The sequence below is a fragment of the Anolis carolinensis genome, chromosome 2 (assembly GCF_035594765.1).
Source record: "Anolis carolinensis isolate JA03-04 chromosome 2, rAnoCar3.1.pri, whole genome shotgun sequence".
Taxonomy (NCBI): Eukaryota; Metazoa; Chordata; class Lepidosauria; order Squamata; family Dactyloidae; genus Anolis; species Anolis carolinensis.
In genome coordinates this window covers 63846649-63874562 of record NC_085842.1, presented here as the reverse complement: position 1 = coordinate 63874562, position 27914 = coordinate 63846649, and the positions used below count along the sequence as shown (strand labels likewise).

The window sequence follows — 27914 nt, the reverse complement described above, 5'->3', positions numbered from 1 at the left end:
TTCCTCTTGGATTCCCTCATTCATTGCACAGTTGTCTCCTAGGACTCAAGAAGATATTAGTAAAGTTGATGAGCAGCTAACCATGCTTGAAATCTGTTGTCTCAAGTCACAGGAAGACCAAATAGATGAACATAAATGATTAAATCCAAATAAGGATATATTGAGCTAAGGAAAAGAGCATTTTATATTGAATGGATGAGTGTGTCTTCCCTCCAGGATCTGGAGAGGAAACTTTGGCTTCAACCATGTTTTCTCATTCTGTTCCTGCTATCCTTCTTTGACACACAGCACTTCATCAAACTGTCTTTGCTTCAGCCCTGCATCTGAGAGCATCTTCATTATGTCCTCATCTATTTCTGCCTCCCTTCTCCTGTGCCCACTGCAACTCCTTTGGACATGGACTAGGTATTATTGCAGGCCTTAGGGCAACCAGAATGTCACTGATTGTATGGCGAAGCATGACCTATACTTAAGTATTGGAAAGATGTGGCTCAGTCGCTCTGGATAATTTTTTAATTAAGTAGGCTTTGAGGAGATACTGGACAATGAGAGTTTTTGTTTGATGGAGAGACAAAGCTACTCTGTGAGCGGGGCATCAAAGAAAGTACACATAACACATGCAAATGGAAATTGTGGAAGAGATCAATATAAAGTAAACACCTTCATTAATTTATATGTAACCCCTACTCTTAGATCCACGGATGAAATTTTGCTTCGTATGGTATTTATTAGAGATTCATAGTCCACTCATCAATTGAGTAGGGCATTTTTGGTAGTAGCATCCACTCTTTTTTGTGTGTGTCAGGCGCGACTTGAGAAACTACAAGTCATTTCTGGTGTGAGAGAATTGGCCATCTGCAAGGATGTTGCCCAGGGGACGCCTGGATGTTTTGATGTTTTCACAATCCTTGTGGGAGGCTTCTCTCATGTCTCCAAATGGAACTGAAGCTGATAGAGGGAGCTCATCCGCGCGTGCCCCAGCTTGGATTCGAACCTGGCAGCCTTCAGGTCAGCAACCCAACCTTCAAGTCACAAAGCTTTAACCCACTGCGACACCAGGGGCTCTTTTCTATAAGAATCTGTCAGTGTTAGGGTTTTGTTCAATTACGTCCATATCCCAGTCAAACTGTCATTGTTGGCACAATATCTTTGTCTGCTCTCTGCAGCTTCTTACAGGCCCATTTAATGTGCTCCAGAGGACTGGGTAACCTTCGGAAATAGGTGTTATTCAGAATTATTTATCAAATGTATACACCTTCTAACCAACATATGCCATTAGGGTAGTTTATAATAATAAAAATGCAAGATAAAAATAAATACAGTGGTGATTCAGCTGATTAAAATCTTAAGATATTAGAAAGCTAGCAATAAAACTGGTAGTACAAGTAACCCCTACTTAAAAGATTAAATACCTGCCAGGGAGAAAATCTTAGGCTATCGTGTAAATGTGAAGACAATAGAGGATGGCATTTCTTCAGTGGGGGACTGCTTATGAAGAAGTGCTGCCAAACACACTGTAATGGATTGCACCAGAGAACAGCCTCTGTTGAACTGCAGTGTCCAGTATCCCTCACCATTAGATAGGGAGAATGGTGTTGTAGTCCAGCATTTGAAGAGCTATCTCCTACACTAGAAGGTAAAGTACTTTCTGTAGTTAAACAAATTCCAATCTAGACTTTATTTTGCAAGCTTTTTAAAATTCTGGTGTAGTTTTTATTGCCGTTTCTTCATTTCTTCATTTGTATTGTATTTGAAAGTGATTTTTTTTAAAAAAATGTTTTATTATACGTTGCCTTGAGCACCTCATAGAAAGATAGCTGAGAAATATGGTGGACAATAATAGCCTTTTCTGCCCTTTTGACACCACTGGAGAACCACATTCTTGAACTCTTTGTTTTATGCAGTCAAAGTTCTTTTTATAACTAACAAAAAGAAAGTGCTTGCCTGGGAATAAGCCTGTTGGTTGCTTTTCTTTTCTTTTTTTCTGTCTTAGGTGGGTTAAATGCCAGCTTCATGCTGAGACCCATGTACAACATATTTGTTTCTGTTTCCTGTTCCTGCTGCTGTTTCATTGCAGATTGCTGTTGGCTAATAGTATCTGATGGGACTCCTACAAAATAGTCCATTTGGGTACCCTCCACTCTTGCTCGCTTTTTCAGTCTTTTTGTCATCTTTTTGATCTTGCAAATCCAGGTCCTGTGAGAGATCAGGCTATATGAAATATGAAAATTGCTTGAAAAGTAATTGGAGAAACAGTGAGACTTATGAAACCCATGGAGAGAATGTTTGGACTTACTTATTCACTATATTTAATTTTAATGGCAATTTTAATTAGTGGATCAAAGGTCTTTGGTTTTTCTCAGACTAAAGTAAGAGATAGAAATGAGATGCAGGACAATAAAAAGGTGTCGTTAAAATCTGTGAGCTCCATATTTTTGGCAGGTGTATAGAGGAGGATGACAAAGAAAAATAAAATTGAATACTATGTAACATAAAAGCAAGTAAAATCTCTTAGCAGCTCACTGTCAAAATGCATTTTGAGGTGAGGGCGCATCTGTGATTTCTCATTTCCTCAAACAGACGTTTTAAAAAGTCAAAATCTGTGAAAGTAAATCTCAACTGAAATCTCTACTGTTGTTTGATTCCATAATGATTCCATAACAATAATGCATTCATATAGCAAATTTGAAACAAATATTAAATCATGTTTATAGAAACCTATTCATTTATAAACTCGGCACGAAAAGTGGTAAGAAGATACATAAAAGACAAATGTATCCAGGAGAGGCAGAACTGCAAAAAGAATTAGTGACCTTTATGTGGTTTTTTTCCTTCAATATTGGCAAGGGATTGCAAGAAAGGAAGCATAAACACGGAGATTTTTTTATCCAAGCAGCTGTGATGGAGGGAAAATAAAACTTGAAACAATCATGATAAAATCTGAAAAGGACAAGCAAGAATTCAAAGAGAAAATGTCAGTTTCTTTTCTGAGATACTTATTTAATCCCTCCACACTCAAATCTCTGGATGGATTGCAATATGCTATAAGTTAACCAGAACTCAAGCAACCGGAACTCCATCATCTACCAATCCCCATGGGTGCAGCTGATAGTCTACTGTATTGATGTGTGTAGGTCTGTTTAGTCTATCACTATTAAAAATGGCGCTCCATGCAGTCATGCCAGCCACATGACCTTGGAGATGTCTGCGGACAATGCCGGCTCTTCTGCTTAGACATGGAGATGAGCACCAGCCCCCAGAGTTGGACATGACTAGACTTAATGTCAGAGGAATACCTTTACCTTTTTATTAAAATAGTAAATGTATCCATGTACCATTTGTTGGAGATGGAGAAGAGCCATACTGGTCAATGGTTCTCAAACTTTTGTCCCAAGCCACTCTACTGCAGCTCCCAGAAACCCTGAGCAATGTTGGCTAGAGTTTCTGGGAATCGTGGTGCTGCAACATCTGCAGACCCAAGTTTGGGAAGCCAGGCTTTATGTGATAACGGTGTTTGGAGCAAATGTTCCTTGAGGCCTAGAACATCAATAGGAAAACATGGAGGCAATGGAGCAACACGAGGTATAATTAGAGATCATAAGATGAGCCAGTAAAACAGATGCTTTCACTCTCCTTAAGCTTTAACATCATTGTTTTGCTGCTCTGGGATGTGCAATATCTTATGTACTGTTTGCCATCTTGTCATCGAGTGAACTGATTTTCAATTTAGATGGAATTTCTTTGCATGGTTTCACTTTATAAAATGAAGTTGCCATGCTGGTAACATTTCTGTGGCATGTTAAGTTTCGGCGGCATTTAATAAAAAACAGAGATGATATATTTTCAAGCGATCACTTAGAAGAAATCTATTTGGGCCTTTACATAAAGGTTTATTTTTCTTTCTCTTGATCTGTATAATATTTGATACTCAAGTTTTGTTATTAAGACCTTCAGTTTAGCCAGAAATGACGGGTCATGTTGTTCCTGTGAGACACATGAGCTTTCTAGGCATGAGACGTATTCCCAGGAAGGCATACACAGTTGCCAGGAAGAGTATGAACTCTTCCCTTCACAGCTCATTTGTTTTCTTTTGTGGCTACTTTGGATTTTATTACTGAATATAATAAGCATGCATAAGCTTATCATACTATAGCAGATTATGGATACATATTATACTATAGAGATGCTGATAGGTTGTGATGTAAATCAGTTTGATAAGTCTTTATTTTCACAGGCTTATTTGTTTAGTCCTTCCGTCAGTGTCCTTCCTCTAAGTCAGGGTTCTCAGCCTGTGGGTCCCCAAATGTTTTGGCCTTCAACTCCCAGAAATCCTAATAGCTGAAAAACTGGCTGGGATTTCTGGGAGTTGTAGGCCAAAACACCTGGGAACCCACTGTTCGAGAACCACTGCTCTAAGTGTTTGGACAACTCCCATTTGTTCGAGCCAGCATAGCTAAAGTTTGGAAGAGTCTGTCTCTATAGGCGATCATTTGTGGCCAAGTATGATTATCTCCCAAGGTTAGAATCTTGGTGGTGGGTCCATAAGGGACTGCACAGACCCATTCTGGTTCTGCATGGTCTTTCACAGTGAGGACATACATTTCCAGTTGGAAGGCGGTCCCGACAAGGGTTTGCTTGACATCTCTCCTCCTTGGCACGTTTCTCCCTTTCGCCCTCGTGCCTCCTCAAAATCCACCCCACCTTTAGTAACAGCTGACCTCTAGTTAAAACATTTGAGGGCCAAGGCTTCCCAATTCTTGGAGTTCATTCCACATTTTTAAAAGGTTAGTTTTAAGCCCATCTTTAAATATCTTTTATTGTCCACTGGCATTTCGTTTTCCAGTTTGATAATAAAATAACTGCTTTGGGAAACAGTGATAAGACATTTGGACAACATGGCCAGTATAGCGATCGATGGCAGTGGGTCATTGCTTAAAAGCATATCAGTTTAGTGAAGGCTACTTTAATACATAAATGCATCACTTCTGTTCTTACCCATTTTTAAAGTTTTATTTAGGGATCATTGCACCAGACTGTGTAGTTTTAGAAAAACTGTTATTCTGACTGTTGCTTTTTTTAATTTTCAGAATTCTGAAATCTACAAAATGACTTTGTCTCAGTTCAGTGATGCAGTTACTAATGCAGAAGATCGTATTAGGTAAGAAAGCAATGTTAACTTTGAACTTCATGCTTAAAGTCTATGATTGTGGATGGATATAGGGCTGATCTACACCAGGGCTTCTTAAACTTTTCCACTTGTGATCCCTTTTGGGCTGAGAAATGTGTATGGAACCTTAGGTATAAAAGCTAAACATTTAGTAAAGGTAAAGGTTTCCCCTGACGTTAAGTCCAGTCGTGTCTGACTCTGGGGGTTGGTGCTCATCTCCATTTTTAAGCCAAAGAGCCGGCATTGTCCGTAAACACCTCCAAGGTCATGTGGCCGGTATGACTGCATGGAGCACTGTTACCTTCCCACTGGAGCGGTACCTATTGATCTACTCACATTTGCATGTTTTCGAACTGCTAGGTTGGCAGAAGCTGGAGCTAACAGTGGGCGCTCACTCCGCTCCCCAGATTCGAAACTGCGACCTTTTGGTCTGCAAGTTCAGCAGCTCAGTGCTTTAACACACTGAGCCACTCGGGGCTCCGCTAAACATTTACTGATAACAAATCACCATTTGCAATGCTTGTTAAACAGGCTGATTTTCCGTTTTATGAAGTACACCTGAAGCACTGTAAACCTTGCATAACAGATTAATGTAAATTTCTGAAACAGACACTGGGTGACATTCAATAAACCATTTTTGCCATTTTTTTTGGGACCCGAACACTGAACTAAGGGGGGACCTTTTGGGTTTGGGACCCATAGTTTAAGAAGCAGTGATCTACACAGACCATTTAATGAGGTTACCAGGGTGAAACTGGCTCCACAGAATGCAGAGAGCTTTGTAGACTTTACAGGATTTGGAAGAATATCTCAGGATCATGGCTGGCTTGCAGGGGCTTAATTGACTCCCTAGGACAGGTTACTGACTCCCTCCACTGCTGTCACTCCCCCCACCCCCACCCCCGTTTTTTTTTCTACCTCCTACCCTGTTTCCCCTAAAATAAGACATGCCCAGAAAATAAGATCTAGTAGAGGTTTTGCTGAATTGCTAAATATAAGGCCTCCCCCAAAAGTAAGACCTAGCAAAGTTTTTGTTTGGAAGCATGCCCAACGAACAGAACACCAGAGCATGCAGCATCAGTAAATGTACGTACCATAGAGCGTTGTACATGGAAATATTGTTAGTAACAAGAAATTCTTTTTTTAAAAAAAATAAATCTTTATTAGAAATTTTCCATATATATGATAAAATGGAGTTAGGGAAATAAAAGGTAGTAACAAGAAATTCTTGATAGGATTCACAGTTTGCCTGGTTATGCTGGTTTGTAATTACAACTACTGTACAGTATATAATAAATGTTCATTTTTTTGTTCAACAATAAATGTGAATTCTTCTTGATTGTCAGGACCCAGGCTGCAGAGCACCAATAACCTTACACAGAGGCCAGTCTCTATCTAATATCTTTATTAAAGGAATATATAAAGTCAATAAAAACAAGTGAAGAATAAAGTTCAGAAATAGACCTTTCAGGAAAGGTCAAATATAGTCCAGGAAAATAATGTCCAATATGTGATATTAAGGTCCAAAGTTATAATCCAATAACCGAAACACACACTTTGCCGAGCAAAGTGTGGGGAAATGACAAGGTCTTTTAGTCCATTGGAGCTTGACAACAAGGCTGGAAAACAAACTAGATTCTTGGCAACAAGACTTGATACGAGGCAACAAGAAGCAAGAACAAGGTCCGTGGCGAGATCCGGGGAACAAGGCAGGCTTGGAACTTGGTCCTGGAAACAAGGAACTGGGGTTGCGTAGTCCACACACAATCTCACTCCTCCAGCTGACGAGTTGACTCCGCAAGGTTTCCTTCGCGGCAAAACACCTAAATAGGGTCTTGTTTCCCGCCGAAAGAACACTTTCCCTGGAGAACTAAAAGTGAAACCCAACTCTGTCCAGATGCATGACTCCTTAGAATTTCCCAAGGGAAGCAGACCTAATCAGCTAATTGTTTGGCTGCGATTCTGGCGCTCCGGCGATTCGCCTCCCTAGTTCCTCTATCTCTATTATAATTGTCCCTACGAGAAAACGGGGGAGAATTCTGCCCAAGGCTTGTTTGGCTGACTTCTTGAGGGCAAACATCCTCCAGGTGCAGGGGCTCCGATTCTGGCTGAACCGGTGGAAATCCCATGTTTTCCTCCTCATCTGCCACAATAGTACTAGGAACGGGACTACAAGGCCCATGAGACATCACACTATCCCCCTCCTCAAGGCCCCTCTCCAACATGGGCCCTCTCCGCAGGGCGCGGGGTTGTGGCTTGGCAGGATAGGCCTGATGGAAGCGGCGGACTAAGTCGGGGGCATGGACTGTGGAAGCGTCTTCCCAAGAGCGTTCTTCGGGGCCAAAACCCACCCAGTCAATGAGATATTGAAGGCGGCGGCGATGAAAGCGAGAATCCAAAATGTCCTGAACCTCAAATTCCTCCTCCCCGTCCACCAAAACAGGGGTGGGGGCTGGCCGGTTCGCATCAGGGCGTACACCATCCGCCGGAAGGAGCAGGGAACGATGAAACACTGGATGAATGCGCATGGAGCGCGGAAGTTGGAGTTTGAAAGTCACGGGGTTAAGTTGCGCCACCACCAGATAGGGACCAATGAAACGGACATCTAGCTTCCGGCAGGGACGGTGGGAGGGCAAAAAGCGAGTGGACAATAGAATCCGATCTCCTACCTTGATCTCGGGGCCCGGCTCGCGATGACCATCAGCGTGGCGTTTATAGTCCTCTTTGGCTTGATACAGATGCTGGTGCAAGAGTTCTTGCACTGCTGTGAGTTCCTGCAGCCAGTCCTCCGCTGCGGGGACTTCTGAGGTTTCAATAACAGAAGGAAAGAAACGTGGATGGAAACCATAGTTTGCAAAGAACGGGGTTTCCTTAGTTGAAGCCTGGACACCGTTGTTGTAGGCAAACTCTGACAAAGGTAACAGGGAAGCCCAATTGTCCTGTTGGTAGTTTACATAACAGCGAAGGTATTGTTCCAAAGTGGCATTGGTGTGCTCCGTTTGCCCATCCGTTTGGGGATGGTGAGCTGAAGATAAACGAGAGTCTATGCCCAATAGTTGTTGCAGTGCCTTCCAGAACCAAGAGGTGAATTGAGATCCACGGTCAGTGACCAAACTCTTGGGCAACCCATGTAGGCGGAAGATATGTTGAAGGAATAAATCTGCAGTCTCTTTGGCCGTGGGAAGACCATCACAGGGAACGAAATGGGCCAATTTGGTAAAAAGGTCCACTACTACTAGAATCGTGGTGAATCCAAGGGAGGGTGGCAAGTCAGTGATAAAATCCGCGGAAATTATCTCCCATGGACGAGAAGGAGTGGGAAGGGGATGAAGTAGCCCTGAGGGCTTCTCCCTTCGTGTCTTGGAGCGCTGACATACAGGGCAGGTATTGACATATTTCTCCACATCCTTGCGGATCTTGGGCCACCAGTAGTCTCGTAGGATCAAGTGCATGGTTTTAAATAGTCCGAAATGCCCTGCTGGCTTGCTGTCATGACACAGACGAAGTGCCTTTTCTCTGCCGGGGCCCGGAGGAATGTAAACATGGTTCCTGTAGCATAGCAGGCCGTCTTTAAGTAAGAATGGGAAACGTAGTCCTTGGCGAATTTGTTCTTGAGCCCAGGCATCTGTCTGTTGACTGGCTCTAATTTCTTGAGAGCAAAGGGATTCTGGGTTAGAGGGAGTTGGTTCAGTTGGAGTGGATTTGGTGTTTCCCACTGTGAGCGTGGCAAAGTTTTCCGGCTGCAGCAATCGGGACTCTGAGGTCTCTCTGCGCCCTGCAGCATACTCCGGTTTCCGTGATAGAGCATCTGCCTGCTTGGTCTGAGCCGGGGTCACATAATGGATCTGGAAGTCAAAACGTTCAAAGAACAAAGTCCAGCACTGCTGCCTTTGATTTAGTTTTCGTGCAGTTCTTAGATGTTCCAAATTACGATGGTCAGTATGAACCTCAATGGGAAATTTGGCCCCTTCTAGCCAATGTCTCCAATTTTCGAAAGCTGCCTTTATGGCCAAAAGTTCTTTCTCCCAAATAGTGTAATTTCTCTCTGGGGCTGTTAGTTGACGGGAGTAATAGGCACAAGGATGGAGATGCTCTCCCACTGGTTGCATGAGTATAGCCCCAATTGCCACATCAGAGGCGTCAGCCTGTACAACAAAAGGGGTTTTAGGATCAGGGTGCTGAAGAATTGGCTGGGTCGTGAATAACTTCTTTAACTGCTGGAACCCTTTCTCTGCTTGCTCCGTCCAGCGGAAAGGCTGTTTTCCACGGATGCAGCTGGTGATTGGGTCAGACCAACGAGCGAAGTCTGGGATGAATTTGCGGTAGTAGTTTGCGAAACCCAAGAAGCGCTGCACTTCCTTCTTGTTGGTTGGCGCCCGCCATTCCAATACTGCTGAGACCTTTGCCGGGTCCATGGAGAGCCCTAGAGGCGAGACACGGTACCCCAGGAAGTCTACTTCTTGCAGATCAAAGGCGCATTTTTCTAACTTGGCATATAGTCCATGATCCCGCAATCGTTGTAGCACCATTCTGACGTGTTTCTCGTGCTCCGATTGTGATCTAGAAAACACTAAAAAATCGTCCAAGTATATGATCAAGAACCGATCTAGATAATCCTGGAAGATATCGTTGACAAAATGCTGGATAGTTGCGGGAGCTCCGGATAATCCGAAATTCATGACTAGGGACTCGAATAATCCGAATTTGGTCTGGAAGGCGGTTTTCCATTCGTCCCCTTTTCTGATGCGAACTAGATTGTAAGCCCCCCGGAGATCCAGCTTGGTGTAAACCTTGGCCCCTCGAAGCCGGTCTAATAGGTCCGAGATCAAAGGCAAGGGGTAGCGGTTCCACTTCGTGATATTGTTCAATGCTCTATAGTCCACAACCAAGCGTAGGTCCCCTGACTTCTTTTTCACAAACATTACTGGGGAAGCAGCTGGGGATTGAGAGGGTCTGATGAATCCCTTGCGAAGGTTTGACTCTATGAACTCCCTGAGAGCTTCTTGCTCTGGTTCAGTCAGGGAGTAGAGGTGTCCTCGCGGAATCGGGGCCCCCTCCACCAAATCAATGGCACAGTCGTAGGGTCTATGTGGGGGCAGTTTCTCGGCTTCCTTTTCATTGAAAACGTCCCAAAAGTCCGAATATTTCTTGGGCAAGGTGATGATGGGCTCAGCATCTGTGGCATGGCAGACCTTGGCTACTAGACAATGGTTTTGGCAATATTTTGAGGCAAACTGTAGTTCTCTGTTGGACCAGGAGATGTTTGGGTCGTGAAGCGTCAGCCATGGAATCCCCAAAATCACAGGGAAGTGGGGAACCTCGGTAACGAAGAAGGAAATTTCTTCCATGTGTTCCCTTATCCACATCCTGGTGGGTTCAGTCCATTGGCTTACTGGGCCCGTCTTTAGGGGACGTCCATCTATGGCTTGCACACACCCGGGCATTCTTGAAATCGTGATATTGTAATCCCAGAGAGTCGGCATACTCTCTATCGATGAAATTGTTTGTTGCCCCTGAGTCTATCATGGCATGGATCATGACGGGTCCCTTTCTCACTGACCACAGCGTAATCACCAGGAGAAATAGGACCCCGGTTTGCGGCTCTTGAGCGGGGTTTTTGACCGGGTTGTCGAGCCTCTCTACGCCCGGTCGCTGGCTTCCCCCGCCGGCTTGATTTCAGTCGCCGCGGCCGCTTCCGCCTCCGCAGAGGACGCCGCCGCCAGGCGGGTGGTGGGCTTTCCCTTGGCTGGGCATCCTTTGGCGAAGTGCCCCCCATTCCCGCAGTACCAACAGAGGTTTAAACGTTGGCAGCGGGCCTTTTCAGCAACATCTAGTCTGGGGCGCACATTGCCCAACTGCATCGGCTCCTCCTCGCTTCCCCTGAGATTTGGGGCTGGCGGTGGGGGTCTCCACACTGGACGTGGCTGAATACTGGCGGAAGTGGGAGGTTTCACTCCGGTCCTTCCACTCTGGCCTCGGAGCCACTGTTTTTTGTTGGCAGGCAGGACCTCGGCTCGTAAACAATGATTGATAAGTCTCTCAAGAGAGTTTGGAGGATCCACCTTAGAGATTTCTTCCTGCATCTCGATGTTGAGACCCTCGCAAAACTGTCCTCTGAGGGCTATATCGTTCCAGCCGGTGTTCTGAGCCAACACCCGGAACTCGGCTATGTACTGGGACAACGGCCTGTCCCCTTGAAAAAGACGCCGGAGTTTATGACCGGCCACCTCCTCGTTGTCCTCGATCCCCCATGTCGCTTTAAGGTGATTCAGGAAGTTTTGCGCGGAACTTAGATGCATGGAACCCGCATCAAATAGCGCCATTGCCCAATTGGCCGCAGGCCCTTCTAGGAGGCTGTAAATCCATGCCACCTTGACTTCTTCTTGGGGAAACTCGGCTTGGCGGGCTTCTATGTACGCCTGGCACTGGCGACGGAAAACATGAACCTTGGAGGCTTCTCCAGAAAACTTGGTTGGAAGCGCTAGGGCAGGGAGCCGGACACCGCGTTCCTTCAAGCCCCGTATTTCTCCCTCCTGCGTACGGAGTGTATCACGGATTCTGTCGAATTCGTCCTTGGAAATGGTGTAGCTGAGTGGTTGGGCTTCCGCCCCGGTTCCCGTAGACATTCTGGCCTTAGGTTGTTTGGTGCTTAAGGTGGCGGAGTCAAACTGTCAGGACCCAGGCTGCAGAGCACCAATAACCTTACACAGAGGCCAGTCTCTATCTAATATCTTTATTAAAGGAATATATAAAGTCAATAAAAACAAGTGAAGAATAAAGTTCAGAAATAGACCTTTCAGGAAAGGTCAAATATAGTCCAGGAAAATAATGTCCAATATGTGATATTAAGGTCCAAAGTTATAATCCAATAACCGAAACACACACTTTGCCGAGCAAAGTGTGGGGAAATGACAAGGTCTTTTAGTCCATTGAAGCTTGACAACAAGGCTGGAAAACAAACTAGATTCTTGGCAACAAGACTTGATACGAGGCAACAAGAAGCAAGAACAAGGTCCGTGGCGAGGTCCGGGGAACAAGGCAGGCTTGGAACTTGGTCCTGGAAACAAGGAACTGGGGTTGCGTAGTCCACACACAATCTCACTCCTCCAGCTGACGAGTTGACTCAGCAAGGTTTCCTTCGCGGCAAAACACCTAAATAGGGTCTTGTTTCCCGCCGAAAGAACACTTTCACTGGAGAACTAAAAGTGAAACCCAACTCTGTCCAGATGCATGACTCCTTAGAATTTCCCAAGGGAAGCAGACCTAATCAGCTAATTGTTTGGCTGCGATTCTGGCGCTCCGGCGATTCGCCTCCCTAGTTCCTCTATCTCTATTATAATTGTCCCTACGAGAAAACGGGGAAGAATTCTGCCCAAGGCTTGTTTGGCTGACTTCTTGAGGGCAAACATCCTCCAGGTGCAGGGGCTCCGATTCTGGCTGAACCGGTGGAAATCCCATGTTTTCCTCCTCATCTGCCACAATAGTACTAGGAACGGGACTACAAGGCCCATGAGACATCACATTGATGGAAAAATAAGACATCCCCTGAAAATAAGACCTAGCACATCTTTGGGAGCAAAAATTAATATAAGATATTGTCTTATTTTTGGGGAAACATGGTATGCTAGTGCATATCTCTCCCAGAAATGGAAAAAGAAGAAAAAAAAACCCACAGTGATATCATGTCAAGTTTTGTAGTTGATGTAATCACCTTTCTGGCCTCAAACTGGTTCCAGACCTGTCCAGACCTAATCACCAGCACTACTTCTCAAACTGGTTCCAGGCTGTATTATAAGTGTCAGTTTATGTTCCCATAGTTGTTCTGATGAGCTGTGAGGTCTTCTCTGATTGCCCAACCTGCCTTAAGGTTTCATGTAAGCCTAGACCATGATAGGATTCACATGGCTCTCCAGGTGTTGTTGAACTGCAGATCCCAGTATTTTTTTTTTATCATTAGCTATTCCGGGTAGAGCTGATGGGACTTTCATTCCAGCACCATCTGAACATTTGTATGATTCCCATTTGTGACCTAAATGTGCAAAAACAAGGAAAAACCTTCCCGTGTTCATTCAGTGATTTTCTAATATTTTTTGTTCAATGATTCTATAATCCAAGTCAGCCAGAATAGTCCTCCCAACTTAAAAGAACAATAAATAAGGATGACATTTTATGTTTGAATTTTAATTTAATTAATTTAATCCTGTTCTGTTTTGCTGGTTTGATTTTTTAATTTTAGTTTATTTTTAAGTATGAAGAAATGTCTAATCTAATTTTTAACAGCCTTTAGCCTGTTCTAAGGATAAAAAGATGAGATATAAATATTCAAGTGTTGTGATTTCCTCTTCCGTTACTTTACTCAGACTCACTGTTGGTTCTGAACCTTACCCCTACTTGATGGATCATCAGAAAGGTGATTACAGTACTGTCTAGAGTAGGGCATTAGAATTTCCAGTAGGCATACAGGAGTACTCAGGGCCGGCCCAAGGTAATTTTCAAGTGTAAGCGAACAGAATTTTGGCGCCCCCCCAAAACAATCGGATATCGAATTGTTGGCAGTTGTGAGGCTACCCTGAGTCCTCTTCAGGGTGAGAAGGGCGGGACACAAGTATGGGAAATAAATAAATAAATAAATAAAACCAGGACAGTAAAAAAAGAACACTCAAAAACAGGGGAATTCCAGACATGAAACAATCAGGGCCAGCTAACACCACCCAACAAAGATTCCCTCAGGCAGGAAGCAGCCAGCTATGAATATGTGAGGGACATTCAATGCTAATCAAGGTGGCCAACTGCAACATTCACACTTGCCTCAACCTCACAACCTCTGAGGATGCCTGCCATAGATGTGGGTGAAATGTCAGGAGAGAATGCTTCTGGAGCATGGCCAGACAGCCCAGAAAATGCACAGCAACTCAATAATGATAATGATAATTTTATTTCTTACCCGCTCAAGACGGTTGACAACATTGCTAGAACACAATAATTTAAAAACACTCCGTAAAATATACATATGGAAACATATTTCCATAAAATACACAAAACAAAAAGGAGCCCCGGTAGCGAAGTGTGTTAAAGCACTGAGCTGCTGAACTTGCAGACCGAAAGGTCCCAGGTTCAAATCCCGGGAGCGAAATGAGCGCCCGCTGTTAGCTCCAGCTTTTGCCAACCTAGTAGTTCGAAAACATGCCAATGTGAGTAGATCAATAGGTACCACTTCCGGCGGGAAGGTAACGGTGCTCCATGCAGTCATGCTGGCCACATGACCTTGGAGGTGTCTACGGACAACACTGGCTCTTTGGCTTAGAAATGGAGATGAGCACCAACCCCCAGAGTCAGACATGACTGGACTTAACGTCAGGGGAAACCTTTACCTTTACCTTACACAAAACAAAAATTAGACATAGAGTGGAAGTTTAAACAATATCATGAAAAGGGCGAGAAATCTGCCCCTCTCCATATGGTATGAATCAGGGGTCCCCAAACTAAGGCCCGGGGGCCGGATGCGGCCCATCGAAGCCATTTATCCAGCCCCACGGCACAAGGGCAGAAGGGGGTTGGGCTAAGTAACCCAAGGGGTCTCTTCTTCTCTTACAACCATTATTATTATTATTATTATTATTATTATTATTATTATTATTATTATTATTAATATTGAGGCTGGGTGGCCATCTATCAGGGATGCTTTGCTTGTGCTTTTGGTGCACACAGGCAGAAGGTAGTTGGACTAAATGGCCCAAGGGGTCTCTTCCAATCCTATTATTATTATTATTATTATTATTATTATTATTATTATTATTATTATTATTATTGAGGCTGGGTGGCCATCTATCAGGGATGCTTTGCTTGTGCTTTTGGTGCACACAGGCAGAAGGGGGTTGGACTAAATGGCCCAAGGGGTCTCTTCCAAACCTCTTTCTTCTTCTTCTTCTTCTTCTTCTTCTTCTTCTTCACATTGACGCTGGGTGATCATCTGTCAGGGGTGCTTTGCTTGTGCTTTCGATGCACAAAGCAGAAGGGGATTGGTGACTCTGGGGGTTGGTGCTCATCTCAATTTCTAAGCCAATGGCCCAAAGGGTGTCTTCCAACCCTCTTTTTTATTGTTATTATTATTTATTTATATATTTATTTATTATTGCTCAGTGGCCAACTATAGTCTGGCCCTCCAACGGTCCGAAGGATCGTGAACTGGCCCCCTGTTTAAAAAGTTTGGGGACCCCTGGTATGAATAAAGAAATCCACTGGACTTAACTGGCACTTGTATCTTTATTTCTCCATTGGAAGAAGTGAGGCACCGTGGAATTAACATAGTTTGGCTCCACTTTCACTGCCACGGCTCAATGCTATGGAATCCTGGGAGTTATAGTTTGGTGAGGCATCTAAACTATTTGGCAGAGAAGGTTTAAAGACCTTATAAAACTACAATTCCCAGGGTTTCATAGCATTGAGCCATGGCAATGAAATTGGAGTCAAACTGCATTAATTCCAAAGTGCAGCTGCCCTTTGGTGAGATATATGCATCCCTCTGAAGTACACCACTACAATATACACTACAATATACTCTTAGGCCCTTTCTGTATTGCCATATAAAATGCAGGTTATCTGCTTTGAACTGGATTATATGGCAGTGTAGACTCAGATAACCCAGTTCAAGGCAGATAATGTGGATTATCTGCGTTGATAATCTGAATTATATGGTTATGTAGAAGAACCCATACCCTGCCATATAAGATCCAGACTATCTGCTTTGAACTGGATTATATGGCTGTGTAGATGCATATAATCCGGTTCAGTACATATGACCTGGATTATCTGCTTTCATAATCTCAATTATATGGTTATGTAGAAGAACCCATACCCTGCCATATAAAATCCAGACTATCTGCTCTGAACTGGATTATATGGCTGTGTGGATGCATGTAATCCGGTTCAGTGCATATGACCTGGATTATCTGCTTTCATAATCTCAATTATATGGTTATGTAGAAGAACCCATACCCTGCCATATAAAATCCAGACTATCTGCTCTGAACTGGATTATATGGCTGTGTGGATGCATATAATCTGGTTCAAAGCAGAAAATGTGGATTATCTGCCTTGATAATCTGTCTTCTATGGCTGTGAAGAAGGGGCCTTAGGAAACTATAAATCCTAGGAGTAGGCCCACATGTTCCAGCTTCTGGAACATGGCCAGGCAGCTGAAAAACCTGCAGCAACCCAGCCTCAGGCCCCTCCATTTCCCCCTCAGTTGCCAAGTTGGCCCAGGCCTGCCCTGGAGACATGCCTGGCGAAATGCTGGGAACAGGGACGGGTTCCTACCTGCCCCGTCTTCATGGCTGAGAGGGTCCCCAAGGAGGTGCATGGCAGGGGCACAGGCCTGCTCGACCTGCCAGAGCTCCTTCCAGCCTCGGAGGGCTGCCGGGCGTTGCGGGAGGAATCCAGGAAGGGTGCAGGTGGAGCAGCAGGCCCAGAGGCCTGGCCTCAGGTCTTGTTCAGGGGCAAGAGGGCTGCAAGGGCGAGAGGGCCGAGTGCGAGAGAGGCGTGAGTGGGCCGAGTGCGAGAGGGGCGTGAGTGGGCCGAGTGCGAGAGAGGCGTGAGTGGGCCGAGTGCGAGAGGGGCGTGAGTGGGCCGAGTGCGAGAGAGGCGTGAGTGGGCCGAGTGCGAGAGGGGCGTGAGTGGGCCGAGTGCGAGAGAGGCGTGAGTGGGCCGAGTGCGAGAGGGGCGTGAGTGGGCCGAGTGCGAGAGAGGCGTGAGTGGGCCGAGTGCGAGAGGGGCGTGAGTGGGCCGAGTGCGAGAGAGGCGTGAGTGGGCCGAGTGCGAGAGGGGCGTGAGTGGGCTGAGTGCAAGAGGGGTGTGAGTGGGCCGAGTGCGAGAGAGGCGCGAGTGGGCCGAGTGAGAGAGAGGTGCGAGTGGGCCGAGTGCGAGAGAGGCGTGAGTGGGCCGAGTGCGAGAGGGGCGTGAGTGGGCCGAGTGCGAGAGAGGCGTGAGTGGGCCGAGTGCGAGAGGGGCATGAGTGGGCCGAGTGCAAGAGGGGTGTGAGTGGGCCGAGTGCGAGAGAGGCGCGAGTGGGCCGAGTGAGAGAGAGGTGCGAGTGGGCCGAGTGCGAGAGAGGCGTGAGTGGGCCGAGTGCGAGAGGGGCGTGAGTGGGCCGAGTGAGAGAGATGCGTGAGTGGGCCGAGTGCGAGAGGGGCGCGAGTGGGCCGAGTGAGAGAGATGCGTGAGTGGGCCGAGTGCGAGAGAGGCGTGAGTGGGCCGAGTGAGAGAGAGGTGCGAGTGGGCCGAGTGCGAGAGAGGCGTGAGTGGGCCGAGTGCGAGAGGGGCGTGAGTGGGCCGAGTGCGAGAGAGGCGTGAGTGGGCCGAGTGCGAGAGGGGCATGAGTGGGCCGAGTGCAAGAGGGGTGTGAGTGGGCCGAGTGCGAGAGAGGCGTGAGTGGGCCGAGTGCGAGAGGGGCGTGAGTGGGCCGAGTGCGAGAGAGGTGCAAGTGGGCCGAGTGCGAGAGAGGCGTGAGTGGGCCGAGTGCGAGAGGGGCGTGAGTGGGCCGAGTGCGAGAGGGGCGCGATTGAGCCGAGTGCGAGAGGGCCGCGAGTGGGCCGGGTGCGAGAGATGCGCGAGTGGGCCGAGGAGTGCGAGAGGGAGCCTCAACAGCGCCCCCCTTGACGTGCGCCCGAAGCGGCCGCTTAAACGGCCTCCATTGTTGGACCGGCCCTGGGAGTACTAGCTACCTCATGCTCTGCACATCTTGTTTTTTGGGGGAGAGGTTGCTTTCAGTGACAGCACTGCAGCAGAGATCTCAAGGACCTTGGGATAGCACAGCACAAGGACAGCTGAGAATGCATGTGTCTTGCCTCGCATGTGCTACATGTGCTCACTTCTTTTGGAAGCAAGACAATTCTGCTGTATAACATAAGAAATATGCTTGATCAGGATGAGAGTTCATTTTGTTTCAGCATCTGTTTCACACAGAAGCTAATTAGATGTTTATCTTACTTTGCCTGGCTTTGATTTGGCTGTTTATCAACTTTGCTTTCTACCTCACCCTTTCAAAGTTCACAGGAGCACAAATGAGAAATAAAGGTCTTTTATTGGGGCAAGATAATTGATTGCACCCAAAGAAGTATGGATGTTTCTCTCTTGCATTTGTGATGGAATCAGCTTGGTAACAATTTATTTTCTTTTGATTTCCTCACTTTAGTGCTCTGATGCAGTCTTCCCCCTCCCTGGTTTTCAGTAATCTCTGTTTTCCTCATCTCCCAATTTAAGGAGGGAAGTTTGAACTCAGGTAGCCTAAACCAGAGCTTTCCAAATATTTTATGTTAGTGAAACATTTTTAGACATGCATTATTTCACGACTGGAGGTTAAACTGACACCCTAGAAAAGATATGGACACATACATAAATTGTACAAATGAAATGTATGGATACAGCTTTAAACCCAAGGCTCCAACTACCACTGATTGGCCAGGAAGCTGCCAAAAGGTTCCCACTTGTTCCTACCAGCTTCATGGCAGTGGATGCCATTCCAGAATTCCTGCATAAGTACACCAGAGCCACTTATCCTCTGTCAGTATCAAAGGGGACATATCAGCAGTAATCTGCAGTAGCCGCCAGAATAATAATATCAAGTAGAAAAGTAAAAGTTTGAAAATTTGGGAAGGTGCAACAGACAAATAAATTGTGATAAATTAGGCATTATGTGTTAATTAAAAGAACGCAAGCTACTTTTCTCAAAATACTAAATTTAACTTGACATTGAGATGTTTTTTGTTGCTGTGTACTGTGCCTTTCTCACTTAAATGTGTTTCATATTCTAAGCCTATTTATATGGTGATATATGTTTCATATTTTAAACCTATTTATATGATGGTGACAGTGTCGAAGACAGCAGCACCAGTGTTTTAATAAGAAGATACATCATCCTGATTGAAAGCTTTTAGAATGCTTGAGAAGTTATACTTGTCAGATTGTGACAATCTATATTAAAGTTTTAAGATCATGATAACCCATATTCCATTTACTAAACAGCTGGCTATAAGGAAATACGGTATGGGACTGAGGGAAAAATAAAGCAGGTCAGTTTAGATTCTGGAATCCATAATAATAATAATAATAATAATAATAATAATAATAATAATAATAATAACAACAACAACAACAACAACAACAACAACAACAACAACAATGACTGAGGGCTGTGCTGGCGGTAATGTAACTACCGGCAGGTCCAACCAAGCCACAGAGGCCTCAGCTGAGGAGTGGAACTAAGTGCACCTAACCCATTAGCATGATGGAGAATCAAACCAAAATGAAGTCTATACTGGCTCGGTCGTCGCCCAGGATAAAAAGGACCGCGGTGGATGCTGCTGATTCTGGACATCCATTGACAAGTGAGCTACGAAATCAAAATACAAATGAACAGTCACAGAAGCGGCAAAAATATACAATGCCAGAAAACCGCACAATTATGAAATGCTACTACAAATCTGAACCTCAAAAGCGTGGCTACCAAAAAAAGGATGCATCAACTGTGGAAACAAGAGTACCCTGACTCACAGATAACAGAACCCCGACTGGCTGACCAACGAAGATTCATAATCAGAAACAAAGTGTTCAGTGAAGTTGAACTCGAAGAAATCCAGAAAATTTGCAAAGTAAATTACCATCAGACCACAGCACAGACAGCAGTAGAGACTCCAGCAACACTTGGAATGGTGAAACAGATTGAACCAGAAGAAAGTGTGGAACTTTTGCAAGAATTTGAAGAACCAGCACTTGAAACATCTGTTGAACCACCAGGAACCTTGATAGCAAGACAACAAGAGCTCAAGGATAAGATCATGGCTCATGCTGCAGCAAATGCAATAAGAAAGCGGCTCCCAACTCTAAAAACAGTGCCCAAGAGACACCTGGCACCTCTCATGAAAAGTGTGAATACAGTACTCTCCACTGTCCAAATAATATCAATGAACAAACAAACCAGCCTACAGTACAGCAGTGATAGTAACAGAAGAGCTTGGGCTCCTACAACCAAGGCAGCCCCAAAGAAAATCAACTGGAAAACCAGAGTGGAAAGTCAGGCTAGAGTTGAAAATGAAAAAGCTTAGATCAGATGCAAGTAACCTGAAAAATATGAAAGAGAAGAAACTGAAGAATGACAAAATCAAGCAATACCTAATCCAAAAGTACTGGCTGAACACCAGAAAAATTTAAGAAGCTTTGGAAATCGTGAAAGAACAAATTACAGCAACAGCCAGAAAAATCGAAAGATATGAAGCCAGAATCATCCAGTACAGACAAAATCAACTATTTCAATCAGACCAAAGACGGTTCTACCAGAGCCTGAACCAAACAACAGACACAGTAACGATAAAGCCAGAGAAAACTGCAACAACAAAGTTCTGGAAAGAACTTTGGGAAAATAATAAGAACTACAACAAAAACGCTGGGTGGATAAAGGAGTTTGAAGGAAAATTCCCACAGAACAAAATGGAACAGATGGAAATAACAACTGAAATGATCAACAAACGAGTGCAAAAAGTCAAGAACTGGACATCGCCTGGTAGTGATCAACTTCATGGATTTTGGCTCAAACATCTGATTAGTTTACATGGAAAAATGGCCCAACAGTTCAATGAGATGCTGCAGAAAGGAAGTATCAGTGAATGGCTAACAACTGGAAGAACATACCTGATACAAAAGGATCCAGCAAAAGGAGCAGCACCAGGAAACTACAGGCCAATAACGTGTCTGCCCACTATGTTTAAACTACTGACTGGCATCATAGCTGACAGAATTCAAGACTCATCCCACTGTGTTTCAGTGATGCCTATTAGATCATACTTGTCTTTCAGGTTAAAAATTCAAGTTCATAATATTTCTGAAGCATTTTGCATTAGTATAAAACTGGGAGGGATAGCCACTGAAGCTTTGAATGTGATTTCTCTGCTTCTTGGCAGGGGTTTGGATTGGATGGCCAACGAAGTCTCTTACATTTCTATGATTCTAAACCTGCAACAAGTGTCTTAAGGATCCTCTCTGATCTCTTTCCACCAGGTAGGCCTGGTGCAACTTCTTATTGCAAAAAGTGCTTTTAAGGGAGATGTAATGTTTGTTCCCCTGTTGTATTATGTTTTGAACTGTTTTAATTTTGTTTCTAATATAATTGTTGTTTCTTCATTTTCTAACCTTTGTGCTACCATAATTTTTATGTTGCATTTTGCATTTTGCTTCTATCCTGTGCCAAAAGAAAAGCAGGATATAGCATAAACAAACAATAAATCCACTTAAAAACTATCAGTACCATTTCTGGCAAAAATCACCTGAATATCATACTCAAATTCTTCAGTATGCACAGAAATGCGACACCTCTTCACCAAGCTTGCAGAATCCCATCAGAACCACAACTCCTATTAAACACCTTCTTTTCTCTGTTTCTCCTTCAGCGTGGAAACAGCATGCTATCACTTTTGTCCCCCCATTTTGAATGAGAGACAGAGAGAAACAGCTGGAGGAGGGAGGATGTGGCTTGTTAAAATTATCTCTTCTGCGTAGTTGCTCACTCCTGGTATAGGGCTATCATCTAGGATGATTGGTCATTCTTTTTAGCTGCTTCTTAATTGTCCTCCCCCATCACCAGCAATTGTATCACTGAGGCTATTGTCAACAGTGCATTTGTGTCCTCCTGCCAATGCTATTTTCCCTGTCCCACATCTCATTTTCAAGTCTTCCTGATCAGTTTTGTAAGACCCCCTTTTCCCAGACATATTTGTTTATGAAAATGCAGACTATAGTTCATTAAGCCAGTGTTCAAAATGACACTAAAATGACACCTATTAGGAAGAATTGCTAGTGTAAAAATGAATATACTACCAAAAATGATATTTCTATTTCAAAACCTCCCAATAATAAGGAATAAAAAATTAATAAATGAGTGGAACAGAGATATAATGACATATATATGGCAAAAGAATAAAGCAAGGATAAAATTTAAGGAAAGAAAGAAAGAAAGAAAGAAAGAAAGAAAGAAAGAAAGAAAGAAAGAAAGTTGAACTAACGACACCAGATTTAAAATTATATTTTGAGGCCTGTGCCCTTATGTGGGCAAAGGACTGGACAAAATTAGAAAACCGAAAAATCTTAAATTTGGAAGGCTTCGACCTAAGACAAGGTTGGCATTCCTACATTTGGTATGGAATCACTAGAAAAGAAAAGAATCCACCATACTCAAAATTTGGGAAAAACATAAAAAAAACTATACGATTAAACACCCCTATGGATATTGCCCTTAGAAGCTTCGCAAAGAAGCATATTGGGATGGAATAAATGGGTAGGATACTAGGATTTATTAGAAAAACGAGGAGAATGGAAAATGAAAACCCAACAGGAAATGAATAAGATAGATAAAAATACATCATGGTACCAATATTGGCAAATAGGAGAATATTTTTTTTAAATATAAGGAAATAGGTTTTGCAGAACAAAATAAATTTTGGGACAAAATAATGCAAACAGATAGGAAAGTGATAACTAAAATATATAAAAATGGCTACAATGGAAGATGGAAAAAGAAAGAAAGCAATATTATATGATTAGGTGGAAAGAAAATTTAGGCAGAGCAATCAGAACAGGAAGAATGGGAGGTAATCTGGAACAAAAAATTAAGATATTGTTATGCGACAGACCTAAAAGAAAATTGGATAAAAATGGCCTATAGATGGTACATGCCCCCCCCCCCCCCGAAATTGGGAAAGTATTATAAAATTTTAAATTCAAAATGCTGGAAGTATGGGAAGAAGGAAGGAATGTACTACCACGTGTGGTGTACCTCTGAAAAGGCCAAAGAATATTGGAAAAAAATTCAAAAAACATTAGAAAAGATACTAGAAATCATGATACCACTCAAAGCAGAAATATTTTTATTAGGTATCTATGAATTAAAATTGGAAAAGAACCAAGACAAATTATTATTTTTATTAACAACTGCAGCAAGGATCTTTGGAAGAAAAAAGAATCCCCGGGAGAAAATGGATGGCTAACAAAGGTGGTAGACATAAGGAATATAGACAGACTTACTTTTCTATTAGCAAAAAATAAAGGAGAGCCAATAAAAGAAACAGATTGGAGTAGAATAATGGAATATCTAAAACAAACTGAAAGGGGGGGGGGGGGGAGAGAGGGGACACGAGAGAAGAGAGAAATCACTCACCAGAATAACATGAAAAGAAGAAAAGGAGAGATGAGCCAGAAAGGAAAGACTAGACTTAAAGAAGAAAGAAAAGGCAGACACCTTGAAGAAGATGCTAGGAAGTTTTGCTTTTAAGCTCTATTTTATTCCTCCCCCCCCCTCGTCTTTTTCCCTAACCCCTCCCCCCTCTTTTTTCCTTTTTTCCCCTTTTTTCTTTGTTTTCCCTCTATTTTATATTCTTTACTTTTCCCCACTACTTTTCTTTTGTAACACCTCTATCCTTTCCCATCACACACTCTACTATATATTTTTGGACTTTTATCCATTTTGGACCTATAAATATTTTAATCTGTGAAAACTAATAAAGATTATATTTTTTTTAAAAAATGATACTGTCTGGGGAGACAATCCCTTTCAATATACATCTCTCATTTCCTGGTCCACGTCTTTCAACAGGAAGGAATATGGGAAGAACAAACTATGCACCAAGGTTTTTAAGCTTCCTCTTCAAGGCCTACAGTATATATGAAATTGCCTACCACCATATGTCTGCCCTTACTCTGGGATCTGGCAGGAGTCCCTCCATATACAGAATTCTCCAAGGCTGCTTCCATATTCCCTGAGGACTGAAGTTGTGTTAGTCCTCGGAGAACTAACAACGGTGCCTTATAATCACTGATCAGGAGGAGACCATGTAATTGATGGTCCAAATGTGCAGCATGGTTCTTGATAGCTCTGCTGATGTTTGTCCCATTCTTCCCATGCAATCCTACCAGTGTTTTAAGACCTACAGAGTAAGGCTTTCTTCCTGTCCCACCAGCATTTCAGGATTACTTGGTACAGATATAAGAGAGAACCATCTTGATGATGTCTCTTACCTTCTGGAGTGGCCTTTTATAGAATGCTAGCCTGGCTCCTTCTCTGCTTTCCTTTCACTGGTAGGCAAAGACCTTTTTGTTTAGGTGGGCTTTTAATATGTGGAGAAGGGAGTTTTACTTGTCTTTTAAATGTTTATTTGTTTTTAAAATAATTTTAAAATGTGTAGTGTCAGAATTTACAATTGCATTTTGTTTGGAGCTGCCTTTTGTCCATCTCTGGGAGAAAGGTGCCATACAGATAAAATCAAACTTTCTATCAATGTGTTGTCGAAGGCTTTCATGGCCAGGATCACAGGGTTGTTGTGTGTCTTTCGGGCTGTGTGGCCATGTTCCAGAAGCATTCTCTCCTGACGTTTCGCCCACATCTATGGCAGGCATCCTCAGAGGTTGTGAGGTAACTTTCTATCAGTTTTTCAAGTGCTTGTCTCATGTGTCTAAGAATTGTCCTTTTACTTAAAAGCAGCTTCTATCTGTGTATGGCCTTTCCAAAAGACTTTTTAAAAAAGTTTCATATTCTTGAATCATTTTCTCTATCGATAGGCCACAAGTGATTGCAGCCTCATCTGCACTAGGGCATCCAGCTTGCACTTATGCAGGTATAGCTCCATGCATAATTATGTTATAAAAGAAACGGAACAGATGTTTCAGGGCACTGGAGCAGCTCCCTCACTATTTATGCTTAGCTATCCTATACAAATAATGCCACAAGACTCTGTGGCTCTCTTTAAACTACTCTATCAAACTAGTCATGTCAGATACCTCGTTTGGGAACTCCAGAGACTGAAATAATAGCTATATAGGCGGTTTGCAATTGCCAGTGCCACCTCAACCAAGTCAGTGACTCATTTTCCTCTCAACAGAATCCCTTCTCCTTTACCATATGCCCAGGCAAAGCACATGACCCAAAGCACACAGAAAACTACAAGCAAGCCTCCAAACTGCTTAGCCAAACAACCTTAATCATAAAGGCACATGCTCACTTAATTTTGTCTCTTTCAACAATCTCACGCAGAATGTGTGCTTTCCTCTCCCCATTGCCCATAGGGAGGTGGCTTCTTAGCAGTATGAGGGAGAAGGCGTTAATGTTTTAATCTTGGGAGATTTTTGTCAGGGCAGGGAATAACTGATCTTAAGGTAAGCCACCTGTTGTTATATATGAATACAACTTTAGCTGTGAACATCTATTTCTTCTCCACCTATGAATTGCCACTTTAACAGAGACAAAATTAGCTGTCATCCTCCTTCCAGCCACTAGTTGCCACTACTGATTACACCAGGGTAACAATGTAAAACCATTTCAGTGGTTTCAGTATTGCTGCCCAAATTACCTTGCCTTAAAAAGTAGTGTATTTCTCATACATGTGATATTCTGTGAAATTCTGCAAACAATTACATTATGCAAGTGGCCCGGGCTGTGGCTCAGTGCAATTAGCTGCAATGAATCACTCTGACCAGGAGGTCATGAGTTCGAGCCCCGCTCGGAGCCTATGTTTGTTTGTCTTTGTTCTATGTTGAAAGGCATTGAATGTTTGCCTATATGTGTAATGTGAGTAATCCTATATGTGTAATCCTGAGTCCCCTTCGGGGTGAGAAGGGCGGAATATAAATGCTGTAAAATAATAAATAAATATATTTGGAAAATCTGCACAAATACACATCTACACATTAGGTATCACCTACAAAAATGTGTTTCTTAGAAAACATGCTTAAGTAAACGTGTTCATTATGGGAAATGCTTACAAAACATGACTATACATTGCCACATGAAAAAGAAAAAAGCAATATTTTACAAGTTATGTATCCAGGGTAGGATAGAAGTGCAGATGGAATTTAAAGAAACACTGTGAAATCCAAAGTCAGACTTTCTCACATCCCTACATGAGGAAACAGCAGTCTTTCCAGTCTTATTCATCTGCTTCCATGAGCTGTTCCTACCTGTTGATCTTTGTTACTAAGAATCCAATGTTTGGGTTTGTTTTATCCTTGTTACCTCCCAGGCCGTATTTCATTTTGTGTTATGTCTTTTAGTTTTTAAGCCTGAAGAAATGAGGTGTCTTATTTCTGAAATTGGTAATCTGTTTTTGAGATGTTCTTTGGCTGAGGAGCAAGGTACAAATGCTTTGAATAATAAATATTAACAAAAATGACTCATAGTATCAAGCCTGCTTATTCATTCCAAGTTAGTTTGTGGGATTTAAAACAGAGCCTAAGATACTTTGAACAGCATTTCTAAAAAAAATTATCGGGATCCCACAAAGGAAACAATAATATGGATCATACTATTTAATTTTCTTTTAATTAATTCATTTATGCCCCATTCTTTTCATGGCAAGCGACTTAGACTGGCTTACAAAAAAGAATATGTGTCCCATCATATTTTAATTTCTAGACTTACCTGGACAATTGAACAATCTGCCATGACATGCCACTAGTCCAAAAAAAGATAGAATACAAAATCCCACCCACATAACCAAAATTTCAAATGTAGGCTCTTAAAAATAAGTTTGTATTGCAGTACATATTTCAAAAATTGGAAGGCAGTATTACATTTTGACAGCCTTTTCTCCAGTTGCCTTCAATTTTGGAATATGGGGAAATGATATTGGAGCCAAATATGTTTCAAGAACTACGTTTCTAGTTGCCAATAAAACAATTAGCAATGCAGAGCTTCTCCAGGATTTCCTGCACTAAACATTGACAGGAAGAGATTCAAATATGAGGGTGGGTTTTTTATTTGCTGTTGTTTATTCTATCAAGACAATATGTGATGAGTGAATATCTTCAGCACATTCCTTTTGAGACTTTATCTGAATTCTCCACTACTTTTATCATATCAGCTTATATAGAGAGACTTTCCTCATAAGACTGTTGTCAGGGCTTCTGATTATTTTAGCATGACTATGAACTTTGTGCTCTGTTTCCATGTACTTGGGAAATGGGGGCCCCAGGAGTCCTCCGTAGGGCATTAGATTATGTAAGGGCACTTCCGGCAGGGCTCCGTGGTACGCTATTTCCCAAGCACATGGAAATTGAGCCCAAAGACCTCTATCAGGAGTGAGGTGTCAATCGACTCCTGATAGAGAAAAATGAGGTAGAGCTGAGGAAAAACTAGGGAAGGTGCAGTAAACACATGGGATGACTGGCTATGCCTGAAGATGGGAAGGGTGTAAGATGGTTCCCTCCACTTTCCCCTGCTTTCCACAGTCACACTCCCCCCCCCCCCCCCCGCCTGTCTGATGAGGTCCTAAGTCAAGTAAAGTTGGAGAAAACATCATCACTTCAGCAGTTATGACAGTATTTTCTGTTGGAGGTATAAGATTATATCTAATATAATATCATCGTTTTGGTCTTTGTTGTTTCCACTGCCTACTTATTTTTAACTTCATTGTATTAAATATGGTGACCTGTCATATCATAAGGCTTACTTACTGTGATGCCTCATGGGCCTTGTAGTCCCGTTCCTAGTGTCACTGTGGCAGATAAGGATGAAAACATGGGGTTTTCTCCGGATCAACAACAGCCAGAGTCTTTCCAGATGCCCCGTGTTGATGTTCTCGCCCAAGAGCCAATTAAAACTGACCTTGAAAAGCTCTCGCCTCCCTTCGCTAGAAAGCAATCCTTCACGGCGGACAGGGGAGTTAAAGAGCGAGTTCGCAGGAGTCTGAGAATTGCTGCCAAACAAGACACTGAT

At 43.3% G+C, this 27914-nt stretch overlaps 1 protein-coding gene across 3 annotated transcripts in view; it reads left to right on the top strand.

The window, feature by feature from the left end:
• Positions 1-27914, top strand: part of chchd6 (coiled-coil-helix-coiled-coil-helix domain containing 6) — a 407145-nt gene that overhangs the window by 163611 nt on the left and 215620 nt on the right. For all 3 annotated transcript variants that reach the window (XR_010002592.1, XM_062969815.1, XM_016990831.2), the window contains exon 7: positions 5088-5158. Coding sequence is in view for 2 of the 3 variants with exons in the window: in XM_062969815.1 (XP_062825885.1) it covers positions 5088-5158 (71 nt within the window). In the remaining variant the exon portion in view is untranslated. The remainder of the gene's footprint in view (positions 1-5087; positions 5159-27914) is intronic.